Genomic DNA, 23,864 nt, shown 5'->3' on the forward strand with positions numbered 1-23,864 from the left:
ACACCAGACCTGTCTTAAACCTCATACCCACTTCAAAGGTACTACTATAAATTTCTCCTATTCAAAAACCAAGCTCCTAGAACAGTTTGTTGAGCTTGGTACTCATTGACTTCTCTTAGCGATTTCTCAGTTCCTTTTGCACTTTGGCTTCTGACTTCTTCACTCAACTGAAACTGATTTCTCCCTTTATCAATGATTTAATTGTTAGATGAGCTGACTTTTTCTTCCATTTGTACATTCTTGGTCTCACTGAACCATTAGATAGATACTAAGGATTATCTCCTTTTGGATCCTCTCTCTTGGGTTTTTCTGACCCTATTCCTGCTTTGGTAGAAAGGAAGCTTTTTTATCAATGTCTTTGCTTAGTCTTTATTGATATTCCACTTAATCATTGTATGTCCTCTAAAGTTTTGTCCTGGATCCTCTTCTCTGTATATTTTACTTCCCACTTATTTCACCAACTTCAATTTTTGACTTTCAGCAGATGCATTGTAGAAATAGCACCCAAACATATCTTAAATTCAATCTGACTTAAAACAACTTGTGATACTTATACTAAGAATATCACTCAGATACCCAGTTTTTGAACCATTCTCATCCTTACACTCTCTTTCCCCTTTCCCCATTTAAAGACCTCCACTTTCCCCCAAAATTGCCATTGGCCAAACTACTGTGAGATGATTAATAAATGATAATAATTTGGTATTTATGTTGTTTTTCTGCTATGCATAACAATTAGAATTAAGTTTCTCTTTTCCACACAGCTTTCTGAAACGAAGGTATTCACTGCTTCTTCTGTTCCAGCTGAAAATCATGTCACACCTGGACAAAGGTATAACTCTTTCCTCAGCAGCTATTAGAACATACTTTTCCAATTAGTTCATTTCAAAGTCATTTTATATTAAATGATGTAAATCAGATAGCACATGTAAGGGGAAGAAAAATGTTCTTATTTGGATATGGAAATATTTTTGATTCTCATAGATAATAAGCTTAAATATTATTTTTCCCAGAATTTGATTGTCAATAGTAGACGTCACACAAATATTGACATTTTAAGTTTGTTGCCATTATTGGCAGTAGTTTCCCCTATTTCACTTGAGGGAATACAAGAGGAAAAGTTTAAGATTGAGTGTTTTTGGGGGGAAATAATAAACCATTGTCTTCCAATGATTGGGAAGCGTAATATGCCTTATAGTTAGGTAATAGAAAGATCAGCTTTAAACATGAAATTACTTCATTTAACTTGCCGGGGGATTTTCAGTGAACTAATAAAAATTTATTCAAAAGACCATTTACAGAGCATGTAAGCAACTGAAGTTTTTTCCAATTCTGAGTCTTTGCTTCTGCAAACATGAAAGGTTCTGAATTAAGATTGAAGTATTATTTTAAGTAAAATGATTTTAATAGTATTGACATTCTTATTGTATTAGTCATAAAAGAATATATAAATTTTATAGTATTGTGCTCATCAAAATAACTTAAATTTAATTTTAATAATAATAGGGAGAAAAATATGAAATTCTAAGCTAATATTAATAACTACAGTTTGAACTTGTGCTTTTTAGTTTTAACTGATTTAATCTAAATTTACTGCAATTTATTGCATTGTCATTTAGGGTCCTGTTTGTTTTGCCTTTTAACTGAACTCCTTTTCTCTCCTAGAATTCTTAGGGTCTCTCTTCATAATTTTGGTCTTTATATTGGATTGAAGTCCAGTGACAGTTGGTTAGAAAATCTTTTTTACACATATTTAACAAAGTTTCCCAAATTAGCAAGAAATAATTCCAGATGTATTCCCAGTTCTCCATTTCATTTCTTAGAATTCACTAAACCTAATGTAAAGTAAATTCAAATGTACCCTATGCTCAGAATAATATCAAAAGCCTCCACAAACTAAAAAAAGCAGGTAGTGGGAGAAGTGTGGTACTTGATGCATGTTAACAAATTAGAGATGAAACAGAAATCGAGCATTTAAAGGAATAATTTCTTTAAAACTTTTTAGTCAGCTTCTTGTTCCTGAGGAAAATCTAAATTAATTTGAAAGCCAATTTTTAAAAAGTATTAAATATTTTTCCATGCAATAGATTTTGAGTTCTGTAAACAATCTAGAACTGCTTTGTTGTATACATTTTTGAAAGTAGTATTTGAGGATTTCAAACATGTATATGATTTTTTTTTCATGTTTACTGATTATAGATGTGAAAACATTCTTTTTTCATTTAAGGTCACAGTAAAATTTAATTTAGTTTATGAAATTGCTTTTTTTCTGAATCACAAAATATTTTTGAGAAATAAGTTCATTGACCCAAGTTTTGGATGGGAGGCAGTATTGGAAAGTCCAAAGAACAATGATGTACTCTTTTCCAAGCACATATCTGACCAATCCATGTGGAAAACATTTCTGAGTTTTTTGGACTTTTGAAATATTATAAATAATATTATTTTTATTGGTGAAGTATTTTACCCATTATTTGCTTATTATCCAACTTTTGAAGTATAACTAAAATAAATAAGCAGTTTATTTTATAGACTAAAATTCTAGGCTTAACTTTTATTTACGTGTTCTAGTCAAATAATTATTTCAATATAAACTCCTTCTAATTTTTGTGTGAGAGTTCTGCTCAAAAGAAATTGTGCAGGCCTCTTAGCATTGTTTCATATGAGAGAGAACTGATTGCAGAAGCTGGAATTGTTTGCCCTGGTGAAGAAGTTTTGAATGGGGATACATTAGAAGGATCCTTCTTTTAGAAAATGAAATTTAGTTGTTCAGCCTAGAACAGAGTGAAAATAAGAACAATAGATGAAGAAGGCAAATTTAGGATTGGATTAAGAGGAAGAAAAAAAAATGAGATTGCTCTAAAGCAGAATGGGCTGTCTCAGGTGGCAACAGGTTCTTTTCCACTGGAGGTTTTCAAACAAAGACTTTTTAAACAGTGGACAGTTATTTTTGTTTAAAGGGATTTCTTGTTCAGGTATTGACTTCTGATATTCACTAATATCAAGATTTAATTCTATAAGTAAAAGTAACAACCTGCTAAACACAGTCCTTCATTAAACCAAGTTTAAATGTTTATTAATTAAATAAAATTAAATATTTATAGCTGCAAGTCCAGATTAATCCATTTGCTTCCCAAAGTCCCAACCTTTCTTGAATTGGAATTTCTATGGATTTGTTTTTTGTGGCTTATATCACCCCTTTTCAAAAAAAAAAAAAATCTCATTTCCCAAAGGTGAATACAGCTCCTTTGCTTATAGACTTTTTCATGTAAAATTTCTCCTTATTGTGCTTCTTGATATATTTTCTGATAAGGGAAGTATTTGACTTGGATATTGTTTTTTGTCTGCTTAGCATTGATTTGGTAGCCTTGCTGCAGAAGCCTTCTACTTCTACCCAAGTCCCAGAAGTCAACTCATTTGAACCTCCTCAACAGCAGGGGTTTGGCCAAGCCCTGGTCTTTACAAATTCTCAACACAACAACACTCAGATGGCATCAGGAACTAGCAACCCGAGTACTGTCAACTCTTATTCTCCCCAGAGTCTGGTAACTGATTTTATTTCAGTATGGAATTTCAAGTAATGTGTATATAGTATTTATACTTATAAGCATCCAATCAGATTTAGAAAACAGAATTTTCTTCTAGTCCAGAGACTATGATGTGATAGTTTCCAAGCACATATCTGATTAGTATATGTTGAAATCCATCTATCTCTGAGTTTTCTGGACTAATGAAAGATAAATTTTAATAAAATAGTTGAATTCTCTCAGAACACTTATGAAAGTTCCAGGTCTTAGTGATTAAATTGAAATTAATGTTTTTATGGAGTTTCTCTTAACTGTGAATTAGTCATGCCTATCTCCAGACTTAAAATACTGATATTTGTTTTTATTTTCCATGTTACTGTAAATAGAAACATTATTGTTTTTGACATGTCAGAAGATTACAACAGGAATTTTTGATGGTGGCTAGCTAAGCGTTAAACAGTAATACTGAAATTTAGCCAAAGATGGATTTTGATATTTCAACAATTAAAATTTTAAATGTCCATAATGTACATCAATAAGTTTGGGCGAAAAAGAGAGCAGCAGGATTTTTTTGTTTTTTTTTTTTGTTTGAGCTTAAGAGGTTCAATCTTGGAAAAAACATTGGATGAAGTTATTGGACCTAGTTTCAAAGACAAGATTTTTTTGTCTTTTTGTGCTTTTAGTTATTTCATCTGGAGAATGAATAGATTAGACTAATTTATATCTACAATCCCTAATAAGCCAACCCCCATTTTGAAAATTTTCCAATCCTAGCCAGTTTGGTGGTCCTAAGTATAACTTTTTTAGTTATAAAATCCAGATTTATATATTTTCTGTTTATATAATGAAATCATTTGCAAATTTTGTAGCTAAACATACAGGTTTTTATACAGATTATTTTGTCTTACAGTATATTAAGTCATCATATCCTGTTTGAAAGTGCTGTTATAGAACTGATGCATATCATGGTGCCATTGCTTCAGATAGAATGGGGTAAAGCATAGTGCTGTTTGTTTCTAGGTCTGAGGCCACTAGGATACCCTTGCAACTTTTGTCTCTCCATTAGTTATTTCATTTTTCTGTTTTCAAGTGCTTGCAAATGAAAAGATATATAATTTCAATGCTAAATTTAAAAAAAAAAAAGAATCTGGAATTTAAACATGGCAGATGAATGAGAAATTTTATAGTTCCCTTATTTTCACATTCAGTTTTATCTCTTTAGTTGCCTTAAAGCCCATCTTCAACCAACTCAGTGGCTTCAGAAACTGAAAGGGAGAACTATGGGGACTAGCATGGTGCTAATAACCTTTATAATAATGTAACTCGTCAAACCTTGTCACCTATAGACAAAGTTAGGGGGATAAAATTACATATGTGGGATAATATGAGAATAAAATAATACTTAATAAAATGCTACTTTTGCAATACTGATGATAGATTTAGAGGCTGTCTGGAGTTGCTGTCATCTAGAATCATTTTTTATCATTTTCTCAGATCAGTAGGGATTTGACTTAAACAGTGGGAAAAGATGGATTAGCATATAGATAATAAATGATATTTATATTGTGCTTTTGAGCTCACAAAGTTTTGTGTATATCTTTTTTTTTAATCTTTATGGAAACCCTGTGATGCATGTGTTACCCTCATTTTTTAGATAAGTAAACTGAGGTCCTAAGTTGAAGCAATCAGTGTCACAAATACATTGTCACACCTCGAAATGTATAATTTGAATCTAGATCTTCCTTTCCAACCAAGTTCAGCTTTAAGCCATGCAAAGAAAAGTAGAGGTCAGCATGAATACCATTTTAGGAACAGAATCAAATTTAGGTTTGAGATCATTTCAAATCAATTTCTAATTAGTAATTTTGAATATCATTAGTGAAAGAGAGTAGTCATCTGACTTAACTTTTTTTTTTTTTTGCTAATAAGAGCACCTTATTTCAATAGAGTTGTCATCTGTACTATTATCTAATCACTGACTTCTTTATCATTTGTATACTGACAAGTTTGATATGTTCCCAGAGCTAGTGCCCCATTTGCTATTTGTATAGCTAGTCCCATAGTTCTATCTTTCAGTTCCTGGGACCATTGACTTGATTGAATATATATAGGCTTTGTATAACTAAATGTAAAGAATTAAATCTATTTTATCAGATTACTGCATAAATTTGAAGGCTTTTTATTTGCCATCTATCACTGTCTCATTTTTGTCGCATTAATATTTGAAAGAAAACCTAAATCACTTGTGCCAGGGAATGATTTGGCTAAGTGAAACCCTAGTGTCTGGAATTATTTGGACTATTTTTTCCCCATTCTCTTTTCTACCTTAATTTGATCTCTGTCCTACTTTTAGTTGCTGTCTAAACCAGTTCACATTAAACTCTTAGGAACCTGAAGAAAAACAAAAGGCATGTGATTGTACAATTTGCTAAATAAGTAGTGTCTTTATGGATAAATTGGATCATGTATAATTAAGTATCTTGAGCAGAATTTTTATTTTTATTTATTTTTTATTTACAAAACATATGCAGAGGTGATGTTTTTCCAACATTGACCCTTGCAAAATTGTTTGTTCCAAATTTTCCCCTCCTTTCCCCCACCCCATCCCCTAGCTGGCAGGTGGTATCAAGTCTACTACATATTAAATATATTAAAATGTTCAATCCACTATATGTATATATATTTATACAGCTATCTTGCTGCACAAGAAAAATCAGATCAAGAAGGAAGAAAAAGAAAAACTGAGAAAGAAAACAAAATGCAAACAAATAACAGAGAGAGTGAGAATGTTATGTTGTGTTCCACACTCTGTTCCCATGGTTCTCTCTCTGGATGTAGATGGCTCTCTTCATCATTGAACAAGTGAAACTAGTTTGAATCATCTCATTGTTGAAGAGAGCCACACACATCAGAATTGATCATCATATAATCTTGTTGTTGCTCTGCATAATGATCTTTTGTTCTGCTCATTTCACTTAGCATCAGTTCATGTAAGTCTCTGCAGGCCTTTCTGAAATCATCTTACTGGTCGTTTCTTACAGAACAGTAATATTCCGTAGCATTTATATACCATAATTTATTTAGCCATTCTTCAATTGATGGGCATCCAATCAGTCTCCATTTTCTTGCCTCTACAGTGAGAGCTGCCACAAACATTTTGCACATGTGGTGGGTCCCTTTCCCTCCTTTAAGATCTCTTTGGGATATAATCCCAGTAGAAACACTGCTGGATCAAAGGGTATGCACAGTTTGATAACTTTTTGAACATAGTTCCAAACTTTAAGCAGAATTTAAAAATAATATTCAATGATTATAACTTTCTCAGGACAGTTAAGAAAAATAGTAAATGCTGTAGTCTATCTTTAAGTCTACTTTGTGAGAATTTGTGTCTGTGTACCTGCCAATATTTGATTTAGAACATATCTAATAATATTACTTCTCTTTGAATTATATTGTCTTCTTTGATATAGCTTACTGTTTCTTGTTACCTGGTCCTTTTTGAGAAGTCTTCAATTAATTTGGGGTGTGCTATTCTATTAAAGTGGATAATAGCATGGATTTTTCAGATAATGATATATTTCCTTAATCTGTATAAAGTATATCTCAAATACTACATTTCTGGTACTTGTTCACCAAGTTTTTAAAAAATGACATTTTAACTATCAATTTTTATACTTTTATTATCATATGGAGTACATAACACTTTTTTTCTTCAGAATTTGTCAAATAAGAGTTTTGATTGTTTTTATTAGAATGTCTAGAATATGGATTTTTTTTTCCAAGCTGCTTTCAAAAATAGTGATGAATTGAATTTCAGCTTTTAAAATATTGAGGACGACAATTGTCTTTCACATTTTACACTGAAATTTTTCCTATTTGAGAAACTCCTTTTTTCTTTTCCCTCTATACAGTCTTCAGTTCTTGGTTCTGGATTTGGAGAGCTTGGGTCCTCAAAGATGGCAAACCCCACCAGTTCCCAGATCTTGGACCAGTTGAAATCTCCAAGTTTGGGGCAGTTCAGCACTCAGAGTTCTCAACAAAACAGCACTAGTCCTCCTACAACTACTTCAACTTGGGATCTTAAACCCCCAGTTCCCCAGTCCTCTATAATGAATCAGTTTGGTAAGTGCATGCATTTTCTTTTACAGTCAGCTCAAGCCTTGTCATACTTTCAGTGGGGAGACAACATAATGCGTGTCACTGATTGGATATATGTTGTAACAATAATATTACATAACAAATCCAACTGCAGAATTTTTTTCGGATTTTAAAAATAATTGGTATCTGCAAAGTTTTTAGTTTATGTTTGTGTTTTTTGACAGGGAGAGCAAAAAGTCTTATTATAGTTAGAGTGTACATAAAATGTATGGAAATGCATATTCTATATATCAAGGAATAATAATTCATTTAAATTCCCCTGCATATGAAGTATTACATTATAGTTAAAAAGTTCTAGGCAAACGTAGTTTATTTATAGAACGAATGATCACAGAATATAATATACTACTCACTATGAAATGAACAATAGTAGTTACAGTATCAGTTCTTACAAGATCCATTGGTGTCTGAAACTCAAGATATTAATAATTTTGCAAAGTAATATAATCCCTAGACTATGGCTACTTTTAAAATTGTTCTTTAGACCATTTTGGGTTGTTGATTGGGTTGATGTTTTGGGTTGTAAAGTATAGGAAACATGGAAGAAACAGAACAGTTTGAACAACTTAGTACTATTTGAACTGCTTTTCTTTTTGTCCTGCTTTTAAATTTAGCTCCTGAAAATGATCTGAGATTTTTCTTCAGAATTGACAAATTTAAACTAGTTTCTCCCCAGATGTCCAGGTGTTTTCATACTTTCTTTTAATTAAAACCATGTTCTTTCATATCCAGGTAGCATTTAAATTGTACCCTGTGTTAAAAGTTCTATGTAATTATCTGAAGTGCAATTTCATACACTATCATAATAGGGAGTGCCATCAAAATAGTCTTAAAATTATTTTACTGAAGATTGTGAAGGGATATATATATATATATATAAAATCGGTAGGACCAATACCATTCATTTAACCTAAATTTTGTTGCTTCTTAACATTTTCATTTTATGCAGCTATATTTTGAGGTATTTCTTCACACAGGTCTTCAAATATTCTTTTGAAGTGATCAAGTATTATTTGATATGGACCTTTTCCCTATCATTTATGAAAGAATAAAAAAAATGCATGCTTAAGACATTTATATCAAATTTGGTAGACAGATATAAAAATATAAATTAACTGCTGTGTTTTCTGAATTAGACATTGGGATGGAATAATTATTTTCTATTTCTCAGTTATATATATGATAGTGGTAGAAAGATTAGCACAAACAAATGAGCGTCTTTTGGGTAACTGTATGCTGATTATATACTAGATTTCTTTTCTGGATATTTGGTAGACTTCAAATCTCAGCCTGAGCCATCCCCAGTTCTAAGCCAGTTGAGCCAGCGACAGCAGCACCAGACCCAGCCACCCATCCCTGTTCCTCCTCCTGGGATGGAGAACTTTTCCTCCCAGGTAAAACTCCGAGAAAACTCCAGAGACAATACCACAGCTGTGAACAAAATGCTGCAGCTTCCCAGCATGTCTGCAGAAAACCAAGCAGTGTCTGCCCACCAAACTCAGCCAAAACAGATCAAACCCCCGAAACGGAGAGTACCACCATCTTCCAAGGTGAGTGACCAGAGTTTACCAAAGGTAAACTTTACAATGAAAAGAATCTGAAAACGGAATATTTTTCCTTTATAAATTATTGTTTAAATTTTTTTTGCATACATATCTTATCATCGATAATGTTAAAATTGTTTTTGATTTACTGGAGTAATAATAAAGCAGAAAGGTAAAAATGGAAAATGGCAGCTAATAATTATTGGAGACTTTTTATATAATTAAGGAACTAGCTTAACCTCTGTTCAGTTACCCTTGCCTATATGTTGAGTGGATTTATTTATATTATTCATAGGAAATATGTCTTTTCTGAGAACTTCAGTATAAAATTATGTGCGTGGTTAACAATTCCCATTCTGCACATTTTTTTCCCCCTTTTCCCCAATCCCATTTTCCCCTTGAATACTTTGGACTTTCCCTTAGCATCCAATGATAATTAAGGACTCTCACTATAGAGGAAAGCTCTTGAACCAAAAAAGATGCTAAACTCTGAATGTGAAAAACATATTTTTCCCTTATAGGTCCCTGCATCTGCAGTGGAAATGCCAGGATCAACAGATGTTACAGGGTTAAATGTTCAGTTTGGAGCTCTGGAATTTGGATCGGAACCTTCTCTCCCTGACTTTGGATCAACATTGAGCAATGAAAATAGTAATCAGGCCCAAATCAGCTTGTATCCAAAACCTGTAAGGTATACAATTGCTCTTTTTTATGCTTTAGGCTACTGAAGTTTCTATAAGGTACAAACACAGTCGAGTCAAAATGACTCATGGATAGGAGATAGTTTTGTGAATTGGGAGTTGAAGGAGTTGCCTCTTCCGACAATGGGACTTTGAGAGTAAGCAAGCTTGTTTGGCTGCTATATGAAAGAAAACAGATTCTTGGGAGGGAAGAAGAATGAAATTTAAGTTTCATTGTGCTTCAGTAGTATCTCCTACCTCCCAAAAATTTCTTAACTAGCCTTTTTTTTTTTAGGCGTTTGTTTTAAATTTTTTTTTTTTTACAACCACAAAATTCCTCTGATTAAAATATATACATAAAAATTCAAATCAAAGTGAAGAAGGAATGCTTGCTTTTTTTTTTCAAGATACGCTTGCTTTGGAATGGAAACATGAACATTTTAGCCAAGTCTGCTTACTGGATTCATGCATCCTATTTCAAGAGAACATGAAGAAATATGTGTTTTGTGGCAACAATCATGTAGAAGGTAGAAATGATGCATCTTTCAGAAGGAATTCCATATAAGGATGGTGGAAAGTTAGGGTCCACAAAAAGAAATAATTTAACTTTTCATCAGCTCATCTGAGATAATAATAGAGATTTTTGCTATGAGAATAGAAGAAGAGAAATAAGTTGCATGGTAGCAGGGCAGTAATAGATAAGGGGACACATATTTGTGTGTATTTATTTGTACTCTGTCTTTGGAAGACATTTGCTATAGAAATTTTATCAAAATGATGGGGGCTAAAGATGCTGTTTTTCATTCTCACAACATGCCCTGTGTATTTAGAATTCTCTCCTATGAGTTTATCATGGAGAAATTCACTTGCTGGTTATTAATTATGCAAAAGTCAGAACCAAACATCTAAGCCATTTGTTATGCCTTTGGTTTCTAAATGAAGGTAAAGCCATGTGGGTACTTTTAAAGTAAAGAGAGTTTACCAAAAAGGTATTGCATTTTAAGGAAATACAGGTTAAAAGTTTTTTGTTTGTTTTTTTAAAACCAGTCCTTCGATTTCATTGGTGTAAGGAACTCCTTGTGTGGTAACTTCCCTCCATCAATCAGATCAGTGTCTGCTCTGCACCTTTTACTGAGAATTTAAATGACCAGTTTGGGTTGTCCAACCAAAATGAAGAGGAGTTGGGGCTTCTACCTTTGTCTTTCTGATTTTGATACTTGCTTTCTATTTACCATGCCACATTTCCTCTATAATTTTTACACTCCCCCATTAAAAAATGAACAAATGTGTGAAGATCCAAGAGAAATTGGAGGAAACAAAAGAAAACTTGCAAGGCAGCACAAATGTTCATGCAAATAGTAGGAATGATGATAAATTACTAGAGAAGCAAATAGAGTTTCTGAAAGAGATAGGATCAGTTTATAGTGAAGAAAAGAATATTTTCCTTGTCATATTTAGCTTTTGTATCGTGATACTAATAGAACACTTGGTATGATGTGAGACTGATGGGACCAATGTATTAGCACCCTGGTATAAGAACCAAATACAGAGGGTACAGCAAATTTTATAGCTCCATCAGTTTAATCAGCAGTGTACTCTGGCCTTGGAAAAGTACTGCTGAATTGAACCTTTTCATTTTTTATATATTGTCATAGTTTTTTGCCATGTAAGCTTTAGGATTATATTCTCTGTTCAGAGTTTTATTTAGAAGCTTTTTGAAGATTTCAGTATTGAACCATAATTTTGAGTCCATCTCTTTTTTCTTGAAAATGAAAACATCTAAGTCTTCTAGTCTAACCACCTACCTCATAAAGGAATGCCTTCTATGTTATCCCTGACAGTTGATCATACAGTTACAACTTGATCAATTGGCAGTAATGGGGGAGCTCGTGACCTTACCATGCAGGGCTGAGGGGGAGGGATAGATGTGGCTGATTTGTCAAGCCTCTTTTTTAATTGGACTATTTTTTTTTTTTAAAAACAATTATATTTGGTATATGTTTAGTACTTTTTAAATTAACAACCCACCCTTTTCCCCAGGTGACAGAGATCAAAGTTAGCTTACGCCCTTTTTTCCAACTGGGAAACTAGAACAGGATTGTTAAGAAACTTGCTCAAGGATGTGCAATGAAAAAAAAATTTAAATCCATCTAGATTCTATCCTAAGAGATTACTAAGTCATTGTAACTTCTCAGATTAAAATCTAGTTGCTTTTTTCCCCACTCCTAAGAACTGAAAAATATTTTAGGTAAAATGACTTTGGAAGAGAACCATGATAATTTCTCTGTATTTAAATGTAAAGTTATAGTTAAGCATAATATTTAATTGACTTTAAAATATGGCTAACCAGTAAAAGTAATAAGGTGGTGGTTTTTCATGAAGGCTGAAATGACATTTATTTACTGAGGTGATAAATAACTTTTACTTTTTCCAGTGATCCTTTGAATACCTCTTTGCCAATATCCAATACAGTACAGGAGTCGACCTATACAACCTCCGTCATCACCTCTTCCAGTTTGACCAACTCATCTCAGAGCACTAGTCCCGTAACAACATCTTCCTCCTACGACCAGAATTCTGTGCATAGCAGGATAGCATACCAAAGTTCTGTGGCTCCATCTGAAACAACTTCTATTGCTGTCACAGTGAGTATCTTCTTGGTTTTCTCAGCCTGTTGAATATCTCTATATATTTGTTCCTTAGTCATCTGAAACTCAATATTGAACTCATTTTCTAATCCCTAAATATGTCCCTCCTGTGAATTTCCTTCTTTTTGGTGAAGGCTTCTGCTTATTTCCAGTCACCTCAGAATTATTCATGACTATTTTCTTCTTCCTCCTTTCATCCACCCCCTTCTCAGGTAACAAGTAACTCATTTCCATAACATTTCTTATATCCAAATCCTTTCCATTCACTCAGCCATCACTCTTATTCAAGCCTCCAATACCTCTCATCTGAACTACTGTAGTAGCCTCCTAATTAGATTCCATGCTTTTATTACCTCCCTTTATCTTCTCTAATCCATCTTCTAAATAACTGTCATTTAGGGGATAGGATGGGTAGGAGGAGGGTAACATGCAGTCCGATGGGGGTGGGGAGGCAGGAAAAAAGGGCAGGCTGTAGCTTATTCTAAAATTATTTATTTGCATGCTGTATGCGTCAATAAAATGTAAGTTAATGGAGATGTTATAATTTTATGAATGAATTTGGGCCTCTAAATATTTTCTCTAACATGTTATTTAAATGTTCTCTTCCATGTAAACTTTTGGAGTTATTGATAACCATTTTTCTTTACTTGCTATTAGATTGCATGCTAGGGACTTTGTTGGTAGAAGCCCATTTGACACTAATAGGTGTAGTTTCTAGGGGAAATGTAACAGTAATCCTGAGGTCCCCTGACCTTAGAGTGCAGTTGTTCTAAAAATCTGTCTTGTCAGCAATTGTTAAGTCTCCTGGCCTTAGGAATACTACAAACATTGCTGACTGTCAGATAGACAATCTGTTGGTCAGTGATAACCAAGTTCCTGAGGCAATAGTGAATAGACCACCCTTCAGATCTATTTATAAGCCATAAAATTAGCAAATAAATAACATGAAGCTCTGGTATCTCTAACTTTTCCTATAAATTTATCTTGTAGTTCCTGGTTCTTTGCTAAATCCCTTTTGGAATTTAACCTGCTTCAATTGATGTTCAATTCTGGTGTCTTTCCTCTTTACCTTCCCCTTGCCATGTGGTATCTTCCCTAACTCCACTATGCCTCCCAACCCCATTCTCCTTACAGCTAACTAATTCTCTTAGGGTGCTAAGTCCATTTTAGGATTTAGCCTGCCAGCTAAGGGCATGCCCCAACCTCATGAGTTACTCCCTTTTTACTGGGTAATTTTGAGTTCCAGGAAGGTACTTGTTTTTCATATGTTGTCTCACTCTATTTGATATTTATCACTCCTAGTGCTGATTGTATCCCTTCATTTTGTCTATAACCTTTTCCCTAAATTAATCTACTTTTTGCCAAAGAGAATGGCCATTGTGAATTCTTCACACGATTGAACCCCAACTTTTGGTGCCAAATCCCACATCATAAATCACACCAACATGAATTCACTCACTTCCTCTATTCTTGTAGTCTGTAATTCTACCTTGACTTTTCCTTTCCACATGAGTTTTTGATTTCAGTCTCCTCCATTTTTTTTTCCATCAGTTATTTTCTCTGTGTTCATACATCTCTAAACATTTCCATGCTTCCCATTAGCCTACAAACATATTCAGGTCTAACAATTGTGAAAAAAAAAATAGTTCTTTGACTCCATTTACCCTCATTCTATCATCTCCTTTTCCTTACTATCAAATTTTTGTATATACAATGACCAAGCTATTCTGAGTTATAGGAATGTTCAAATCTAATCACAAGACCTATGAAGAAAGATGCTGTCTACTGCCATAGAAATACATGGAACTATGAATTGTATAGTTTCATATGTGTTGCACGTACACACAAATACGTGTGAGAGAGTGTGTGTGTGTGTGTTTATGTGTGTAATATTGGCTTTCTCTAGTTCAGGCTTAGGAAAGGGAAGGAGGTAAAAAGATTGGAACCCAAATGTAACCAAAAAAATTTCTTTTACAATTGCTATATATTGTACATACATAGTGATAATTACTAATTAACCATTCACTGCTTTGAATTTTGTATTTCCTCTCATATCCTATTTTAGCTGATCTTCTCAAAGTCCTTAATTAACAAATCCAATGACATTTTCTCTGTCCTTTTGTTTCTTGATATTTCTGTAGCTTTGGACTCTCTTCAGTCTCCCATTTTTAATAGTCTTTAACCCTTTGGTTTTTGTAACACTGTTCTCTCAGTTATTCTGTTTACCTCATGAGCTGCTTTTCTCCTTAGTGGTGTCTTAATTTTTATTCCTAATCTTTATTTGTGGATATCCTTCAGGATTCTATCCCCTTCCCTCTTGTTTTTCTTTATATTTTTCCCTATGGTAACTTCACTTATAGCCATCGCTTCCATTGTCAATTCTTTGCCCCTGCAGGGGTCAGTCTCTTGATTTTTGGTTTTAGTCTTTTCCTTAAAAAGGAGTCTTTGTGTCTTCAGCTATCTTCTGCATTTCTCTATATATACTGCTGGCATTTCAAACTCATGTATGCCCGAAGTTAAATTTATCATCTTTCCCAAACCTGCTTTTCTTTCCCTGTTTCTTTCCTTATTTCTTCTGGAAAATAGTCCTTTCTTCCTCCACTTTTTTGTTGCAGAGAACAAAGCAAACATGAGACTTAGAATAAGTAATATTGAAAACATACAGGTGAATTAAGGATTAGATTATTATATTAAAGTAAAACTAAGGATTCTCTTCCTTAAATGTGGGAGGGGAAAGAAATTAGAAATATTATATAATAGGAATCTTCTCATCCTGACAAGATTATAATTTAGTTTTTAAAAGTTTAAATTGTTTCCTGTAGTTCTATTTTTTGTCCTTTACTTTCAGTTTTTGAAAAATATTTAGTATGATCCTTCTATTATGACATTTCCCTTTGTAAGATTCTAAATGAGTATGTTAGGTTACTTATTAGTTTGGTTTCTTACCCTAGGAAATAGTTCCATTTACTCTGAATAAATAAACTTGTGTGGGGAAGGTAAGGGTAAAATATTTTTCTCTCCTTATGATAAGATAGCAATTTGGCTTGTGTCTTTATTGTTGTTTTCAATTTTATGGTTCTTTGAAGACTAATTCACTTCTTAACTGTAATTTGTGATGCCTATCAATCACAATCGTTACATTAATGATCTCATCTCTCAGCTTTATACTCGTATCATAACAGCTTTGAGTTTGTTATATAACGGTAGCTTTGAGTTTATTATATTGCTGATGGCCTTAGTCATTGGAACAGTTGTGTATTTTGCCATTAGAATTCTGACACAGAGACTTGGAATTTATACTGCCTGCCTACATGTTAAATTTCAGTTCCTTGTAACTAATAAATTTTGTTTTTATCTGATAGCATTTTGCTTCCTGAGTGTTGCGTAGATCATACAAAAAATTTTTTAGGTTACCATTTCGTGAATTTTTAAGAAGTTAATTGAATTAGCACCTTACAATATACTTTTAATTATTCTTAAATAAATTCTCATTCACATTCAAGGCAGCTCTGCCCCCAGGATCTCCTTTTAATTATATAGCTAAATTATTTATTAAATTAATTCTTGTTGATTTTTCTTATACTGCTTCTATAGTTTCAAAGCTAATTTTTACTTCTTTTCCTTCTTATGCAGAATGGACATGGTGGTGTTCGAACTCAGCAAACTCTAGACAGTAAGTATACACAATGCTTTTTCTGATTCCTAATTTCTCAGAACTGCTACACAGATTGACTTAAAGGCTAATCATTTGATTTATAATATGGTGATCTTGTAATCCTAGAATATGCTCCCTGTAGTATCGTTTCTGTGCTTCTTTCCTTTGTGAGAGTTAATCTAGAAAGAGATGAATTTTTTATATTAGTTGAAAGGTCAACAAGATGTTTACCGATTTTTAAAAAGATGAGGAAGATATTAGGAGCCTTTCAGCATAGTCATTTGGACTTGGCTATTAGTAATTATCTTCTTCTGGGGACTGGGGCCATTGCTTTCCACCCAAAAACAAGAAGAAGATGAAAAAATAAGAAGGTGCTGTCCTCCTTGACTGTTCTGCATGTGAGGATCTTCCAAGATGTATCAAGTAACTTCCAATGACTTTTGTTGATTCTTGTGGTCATAAATGATAATACCCTAAGGAATCTAGAAAATACTGCCAAATATTTTTAAAAGGCTTGGTGAAGAAGTTGAAAATCTTAAAGGATCTTGTAGAATTTGCATTGCTGTTGCCATTTGAAGACCAAAAAGACTTTCAGAGAAGAAGGGGTAGAATTGTGAAGTCAACACCTGGAGAAAATGGTTATCTCAGCTACAAAATGGCATTTTGGGGATCAAGATTTCAAATATAGATATAGTGAACTCCTAGTTAAGGATGAAATATAGTAAGAACGTGAGAATTTGCAAATCTAATATTGCAAACCTAATCAAAATGACATTTAAGTGGACAGAAATTGGCCTAGGTTGGATAAAACAAACTAATATGAGCTTTTATGGGAAAAGAAACAAGAAAAATATTTTATGTTGAGAGTCATCTAGAATTCAAAGAAAGAAGCCAGTGATCATAAAACCTTTGAGATCTTTAAATGAATTTAGAAAGCCTCTAATGGAAAGACACTGGTTTGAACCCGTGGGAATAAAACCAGTGATTAGAGTATTGCTCTAGAAAGATAGCACAAGAATGAGAAATAGAAGTTTTTTAAAAAATTAATTTTTTAAAGCTTTGTTTGTAAAGGAGAAGAATATAGGGCACACCTTTTATGTTTATAGAAATATATGTTTGAGGAAATTCAGTAATGGGAGCAATGCAAGCATGAATGTAGAGAGAAATGGAAGTAGAGAGAGATGCATTATTGTCATTGATATGCTACAACTGCTGCTGCTACTTCTACTACTAACATTTATTTGGCACAATTTGCAAAGTACTTTACTATTATTTTATCCTCCCAACTACCCTTAGAGATCAGTATCAGTAATATACCCTTATTTTACATAGGAAGAAACAAAGAGTTCTAAAATTAATAATGTGACTTAATTAGCTGCTAAGTTTCAGAAGCGGGATTTGAACTCTGGTCTTCCTGATTGAAGCCTAGTTCTCTCTCTCTCTCTCCCTCCTTCCCCATCCCCCCCTCCCCATACCCAGCTGAGGCAATTGGAGTTAAGTGACTTGCCCATGGTCACACAACTAGGAAGTGTTAAAGTGTCTTGAGATCCAGATTTGAACTCAGGTCATCCTGACTTAAGGGCTGGTACTCTATCCACTGTTCCACCTAGCTACCCTAGTCTAGTACTCTTACTCTTGTCTGTTGTATTATGCTGCTGTCTCTATAGATAATATAAACAGAGGAAACGGATGAATTAAGAAGATAAATCAAAAACCTAGCACTGAAGGATTTGTAATGGAGGGCTTCAGTTATTAGGACATCTGGCAAAGTATACTGTTTGCGTAAAGCTGTTAATAATAATCTTGTCTTGCTATAATGCTAGAAAATCTGCCACCTACCCTAGGTTTAAGGAAAACGGATTTCTCATTGTGCAGAAAAATAATAAGTAGGATCTGATAGCCTAATATTCTACAGGGGAAGGTTGAAAAACAATTATAAATTAATATTTGAGATTAAGAAACACCTACAGGGAGAGTATTTTAAAGTGGCATATATAAATGAACAAGGGTCTTATTGACATTTTAAAATTATATTTAGAAGATGAAAAAGAAAGAACAAGCAATGGATGGAAACAAAAAAGTGCCATAAAACTGATGTCAGAGTGCTAAAATTCATAGTGAACCAAGGCTGATGAGAAAAATTAAAGAGAACCAAAAATGGATAAGGGTTTCTGTGTGTGTGTGTGTTTTTTTTCTGAGGGGGATTGTTTTTGGTTTTTTAAGCTATGTTAGAAATAAGAACAATCAGAAAAGGGGATGGAACTGCTTCTCAGGGTGGATAAAAGGATAACAAGTAAGAGAAATTGGTTTGGAAAGGAAAGAAAAAAATGTTTACTTGGAATCTCATAAAGGAAGAAGATAAAAGAGCATCTAAATATTGGTGTTATTTTATTTTTTAATTTCTTATTTATTTTTGCAATTCTTTTTTTTTATAGCTTTTTATTTTCAAAATATATGCAGAGATAGTTTTCAACATTCACCCATGCAAAATCTTGTGTTTTAAATTCTTCTTCTTCCCTTTCTTCACTTTTTCCTCTAGAGAGCAAGTAATGTAATATCTTTGATATTTATTTTTTTAAAAAACAATTGACGTTGGGGCTGCTAGGTGAACACTTGGTAGCTGTATGACCCTCAGCAAGTTACTTAACCCAGATTGCCTTGGCAAAAAAAAAATGACATTAAGTTCTTTTCCTCCAGTCTCCATTCTGTCTATTGAGAAAGCAAGTAATATATCAGTTATTTATGTGAAATCATAACAAATATTACCATATTAGTCAAGTGGAAAGAAAAATAAAGTGAAAAAAATTATACTTCATTTTATATTCATCAATTCTCTTGAGGTTAGATAGCATTTTTCACCATGAGTTTTTTTAGAATTGTCTTGTATCTTTGTATTTGTTCAGAGTAGCTAAGTCTTTTACAGTTGATCTTCCTTACAATATTGCTATTACTGTGTAAATATTCTCCAGATTTTGCTTACTTTACTTTGTATCAGTTCAGGTGGATCTTTAGGTGGATCTTCCCACATTTTTCTGAAACCCTCCTCATTATTGATAAAAGCATAATAGTATTTCATCACAATTAAGGTATTATAGTTAGCGTTGATTTCTTCTGAAAACTGCCAGTTTATCAGTTTATTTACTATTTATCAATTGGAGAATGGCTCATACTTGGCTCAGCTTCCTTTATATTTAAGAGATGAGGCCTCTATCAGAGAAATTGGTTATTAATTTTCCTTGCAGTTTTTTGTCTTCTAATCTTATCTGCATTGGCTTTGTGCAAAAACTTTCTGATTTAATGTAGCCAAAATTCTCTCCCGTGATCCTCTCTATCTCTTGGTCATAAGGCTTTTCTTTATTCATAGATCCAGTAGATAAATTTTTTCATATTCTCCTTTGCTTAGAATATTGCCCATTATGTCTAACTCACGTATCTAGTTTGATCTTATTTTTTTATATTTTATAAGATGTTGATCTTTACTTAATTTTCTGCCAACCTGCTTTCTAATTTTCCAAAGGAATTTTTGTCCCAAAAGCATGCATTTTTTGTATTTATCAAACATTAGATTATTGCTATGTATTTGTTCCACTGATCTACCACTATATTTCTTAGCCATTATTTGGATTGTTTTAATGATTACCTCTTTAGCACTATCAAATCATAAACTCTGTTTACTCTGAAAAGAGAAGGCTACCTCTCTTCACATATCTAGACATTTTTCATGTATCCAGGTACCCTGATTCAGATGAACTCTTGCAGTTTGATGCTAAAAGTGGAATATGAGATTGCTCAGCCTTTGGCAATGATAAGTGACAGATGGTGGAGAACGGAACAGGGTCTTGCAGTATTAAAGACAAAAAAAAAAATCCCTGGCATAGAGTGAATTTTCTAAGTTCTAGGTTAAAAAGAATAACTTCTTAGTTATTACCTTTCAACACCAAGATTTCACAGGTTTTATAAATGAGAAATTAACCTTTATAGTCTCTTCTTCAAACTGCATTCTATTACTAGGTTTGTGTGGGTTTAAAAGGTCTAGTACAAATATTTATTAGTCTCCTAAAGTGCAGTTTGGATAACTGCATCAGTATGTCTTTTCAGACTTGTAGTTTTACAGAGAAATAAGTGATACCTACCTAGGGCAGTGATTCTCAAAGAGTATGCCAAGAATTTGCCTAGGTATTCAGTGAAATTTTTTATACTATTAGTTCACATGTATCCATAGTATGGCAAAATAGTACTTACAAAGTAAACAAATCTTACCTTATAATAAGCATGCACTAAGATGAAAACTTATCAGAATTTGAACTCAGAACGTAACAAAAAATGACTTCTCCTATTGGAGAGGGAACAATATTTCTGTGCAAATCTTTGAAAAATTCCAAAGTACTTATGGCTATATGCTGTGATTCTTTTCAACTAAGAATATTGTTTCATGAGCAAAAAAGTTTCAGAACTCCTGGACTATGTAACATATAATGAAATGAATTGGTCTGATTCGCAGTTGTTGTTGTAAAGTTTTTCCAGTTTTCTCATATTACCTTTTCTTTAGTTTTTATTATTTCTTCATTGTTCATAAGCTAAGGTACTGTATTTATTGCCTTGTTGTTTGTATTGTCAGAGTCACCTACTTTCCCTACAATTTTGGCAAAGCTTTCAGTTAAAGTTGCTTCCTCTATGAGAGCAACTAACTTTTCTCCCCTACTTATCAGCAGGGAAATAAAATGAAAGCATTATTTATTTGTTCAAGCGAATTTGTTTTTAATGCCCAGGTATAGTTAGTCAACTAAAATTTGTCTTGTCTGTACTTTTCTGCTTCTCATATGAAATGTTATCTGGCATTTGTGCTATTTTTCTTCTTCCTCCTTTTAACCTCTGTTCTCCCTTTTTTTTCTGTTTCCAAAGAAGTCAGAAAAATACCTGAATTTCTTCATATAATACACTTGATATATGGATTTGGCATCAGTACTTTTGAGTTTTATATATGAGATACTGTGTGTGATTATAGGAAATTTATTTGAACTTCCTTCATTACCTGTTATAAAAGTGGTACTGATCTTTTCAGGCTTATTGAAATCCTAATGTGCTTTTTTTCAGCCTTTAATAAGTGTGAGATGAGTTAAAATAACAATGTGTTTTATTTATGTTTTCTTTTAAGGCATTTTCTAATCTCTCTTCCTTGCAATAATTTTTTAAATTAAATAGGTTAATTTTGTTTTGTGCATTAGATTGTTTAATTCATCCAACATATTTTAAATTCTTTGTGCCATTAAGGCATATGGGACATAGGAAGATGAATAAGGGTTAATCTTTGCCTTCAAAAAGTCTATAAGCTCATAATAATTTCTAAAGCACATAAGTAATACATTAAATAACAAGTAAAACAAGCATTATAATTCTGGAGATTGTATGACAAGTTTGGAGTAGATTTCAAGAATTAAGTGGCACTGAGGTGGTGTGTGTGTGTGTGTATTACATATACATCCATCCCACGAGATAGGGTAGGGAATTCTAAAAGGAAGAGGCATCTCCAGCTACAGATCTTACATTTGACAGGCTTTTGTCAGGCAATAGTAAAGATGAAATTTTGGAAAAGTGGCTTGATTAAGCTTGTAATCTTAATGTAAGATTAAGGAATTTGGGTTTTTTATTTGGCAGGCAGTGGGGGAAACATTTGAAGGGTTTTTTTTTTTTTTCCCACAGAAAAATAGCATTTTCATAAATTTACTTTAGAAAAAGATGTGTAACAGTCTATTTGAAGCTGTTTCAGTATTTCAAATGACATGATCAAGGGCTTGATTTGGAATGATGGCAGTAGAAATTGAGCAGTGTTATGGGCCAGAACTTGAAAAAAAAAGGTGCTAAGTCAATAGAATTGATAGGGACAATGCCTCGTAGTTAGCAGTTCTCTAGTTCAGCACATGTACTTAATATACTGACTATAGTTCTACAAGATTCACACCTATGATAAGAAAGCATATAAGCTCAGACAAAACTCTGCCAGAATCAGAACTAGGGAAGACAGAGACTGTGGTGGCGGTCCTCCTGCCTCCCCCACAGAAACCAAGACATAATCAGGAGAACCTCAAGAAAGCTGGCAAAGGCAGAGAAGACAAAGGACTGGTGGAAGGAACTTAAGCTCTCGGAACTAAGGAGAGAGATAGACCTCTAAGAAAGCTAACCAGGCCCCAGGAAAGGAGACAAGACTTTGAAAGAGACAGTAAAGGATTTGGACTTTAACCCCTGGCTACTTGTGTGGTAATTACTGAATTGAAACGAAGGCTGCTCCCAGAGACCCCAAGAAAACCCCAACAAGAGAATATTACAGAGGAACTCATCCTTTTCATTTGTATCTGATTCTTTGTCAGATATATTTGAGGTTTACTTGGCAAAGATAATGGAGTTGTTTAGTCTTTCCTTATCTTGCTCATTTTTATAGAAAACAGAGGGAACATTAAGTGACTGACCCAGTATATTAAGTATGCTGAGGTTGGATTTAAAGTCAAACTTGGCACTCTATCCACCTTGTCACGTAGCTGCCCAAATGAGGCACAAATAGATGAAAAGTTATTGTTGGACCTGCCACTTGTTATATGATGTCATGTGTTGAGACTGAGAAGCTAGTTCTATTAAAAGCCCACTTTAATTGCTATCCAGAAAGAATCCATTGTATTTTGCAAGTTCTCCTTATAGGGGCCTCTTAAAAAGTTTTTTCATTGTCATAATTTCAATTGTAGTGTTGGCACAGATGTACTACTACCTACTACACACTGACCTCAGGATGACATTTACTTTATGTCGCCAGCATTCTCCATGTTTTTCAAACCAAATTCCTGCATTCTAGTGGCACATTATAGAGCTATACAAAATTATCATGCTATTTATACCTCCTTGAAACAAAAATTAAGGAAATTGAAGATTAAGTATAAACTCTCTTTGTGTTTCCCAGTTTTATATAGTTTGTAGACTACATTCATAGTTGCTCTAAAAGAATAGTCGAAATTGTAGATGGTATATTGACCACCATTAGAGTCTAAAATGGAAGTATTCAATTTGTGATTTCTGTACTCCATAATAATATTACTAATAAAATATTTTGGAACCAGTGTAATATGGCTAATTAAAATTCAAAACAAAATTATTTGATTCCTTACCTGCATTAAACAAAATTGAATTATGGAGAATTCAGTTTAATCAAAAGTATACTGTGAATAATACGTGCTTAAAAATAAAGCCATTATCCTTCTGATTATGTGGTCCCAGGTTTAGATCTTTAGCACAGTGGTAGTAATAAAGTACAGATTTACCAAACTTAAAAAACTGAGATTCTATAAGAAGCCTCACAGGTAATCTTGCCTAATTCTTTCATTTTCTAACCATGAAACTGAGAACCCAGAGAAATGACGGTTCCATGAGGTAAAAACCCTTGGAAAGCTAGGGCTTTCTTCATCATATCACACTGATTCTCCAGCTTTTTCCATTATAAATGATATATACTGCATCTGTTCTTAGTGTCCAGAGGAGAGCTGCTAGAATACTTGACCAGCTCCTATTGACTTGTTGCCTATAGAGAATAATTTTTAAATACCAGTAGCAAGTAGGGAACTCTGAATTTGCCATCAGAGAACTTGGTAAACACTAGTAGTACTGATCTA

The 23,864-nt window shown here is 33.3% G+C and overlaps 1 protein-coding gene and 2 non-coding genes across 16 annotated transcripts in view; all 3 read left to right on the forward strand.

Annotated features, from left to right (window-relative positions):
- UBAP2 (ubiquitin associated protein 2) overlaps positions 1–23,864 on the forward strand; it is a 123,975-nt gene that overhangs the window by 83,117 nt on the left and 16,994 nt on the right. For 11 of the 14 annotated variants that reach the window (XM_031937933.1, XM_031937950.1, XM_031937968.1 and 8 more), the window contains exons 10-16: positions 765–832; positions 3,353–3,545; positions 7,439–7,649; positions 8,937–9,235; positions 9,751–9,920; positions 12,344–12,554; positions 16,191–16,230. In XM_031937933.1, the coding sequence (XP_031793793.1) occupies positions 765–832; positions 3,353–3,545; positions 7,439–7,649; positions 8,937–9,235; positions 9,751–9,920; positions 12,344–12,554; positions 16,191–16,230 (1,192 nt within the window). The remainder of the gene's footprint in view (positions 1–764; positions 833–3,352; positions 3,546–7,438; positions 7,650–8,936; positions 9,236–9,750; positions 9,921–12,343; positions 12,555–16,190; positions 16,231–23,864) is intronic. The other 3 variants (XM_031937979.1, XM_023497277.2, XM_031938012.1) reach the window with 1 other exon arrangement.
- On the forward strand, positions 2,340–2,419 carry LOC111719306. The gene has a single exon (XR_002769497.1). It is a non-coding gene; the product is annotated as a small nucleolar RNA SNORD121A (small nucleolar RNA).
- On the forward strand, positions 3,645–3,728 carry LOC111719307. Its single transcript, XR_002769498.1, has one exon. It is a non-coding gene; the product is annotated as a small nucleolar RNA SNORD121A (small nucleolar RNA).

This window comes from Sarcophilus harrisii, chromosome 1 (genome assembly GCF_902635505.1).
Source record: "Sarcophilus harrisii chromosome 1, mSarHar1.11, whole genome shotgun sequence".
NCBI lineage: Eukaryota > Metazoa > Chordata > Mammalia > Dasyuromorphia > Dasyuridae > Sarcophilus > Sarcophilus harrisii.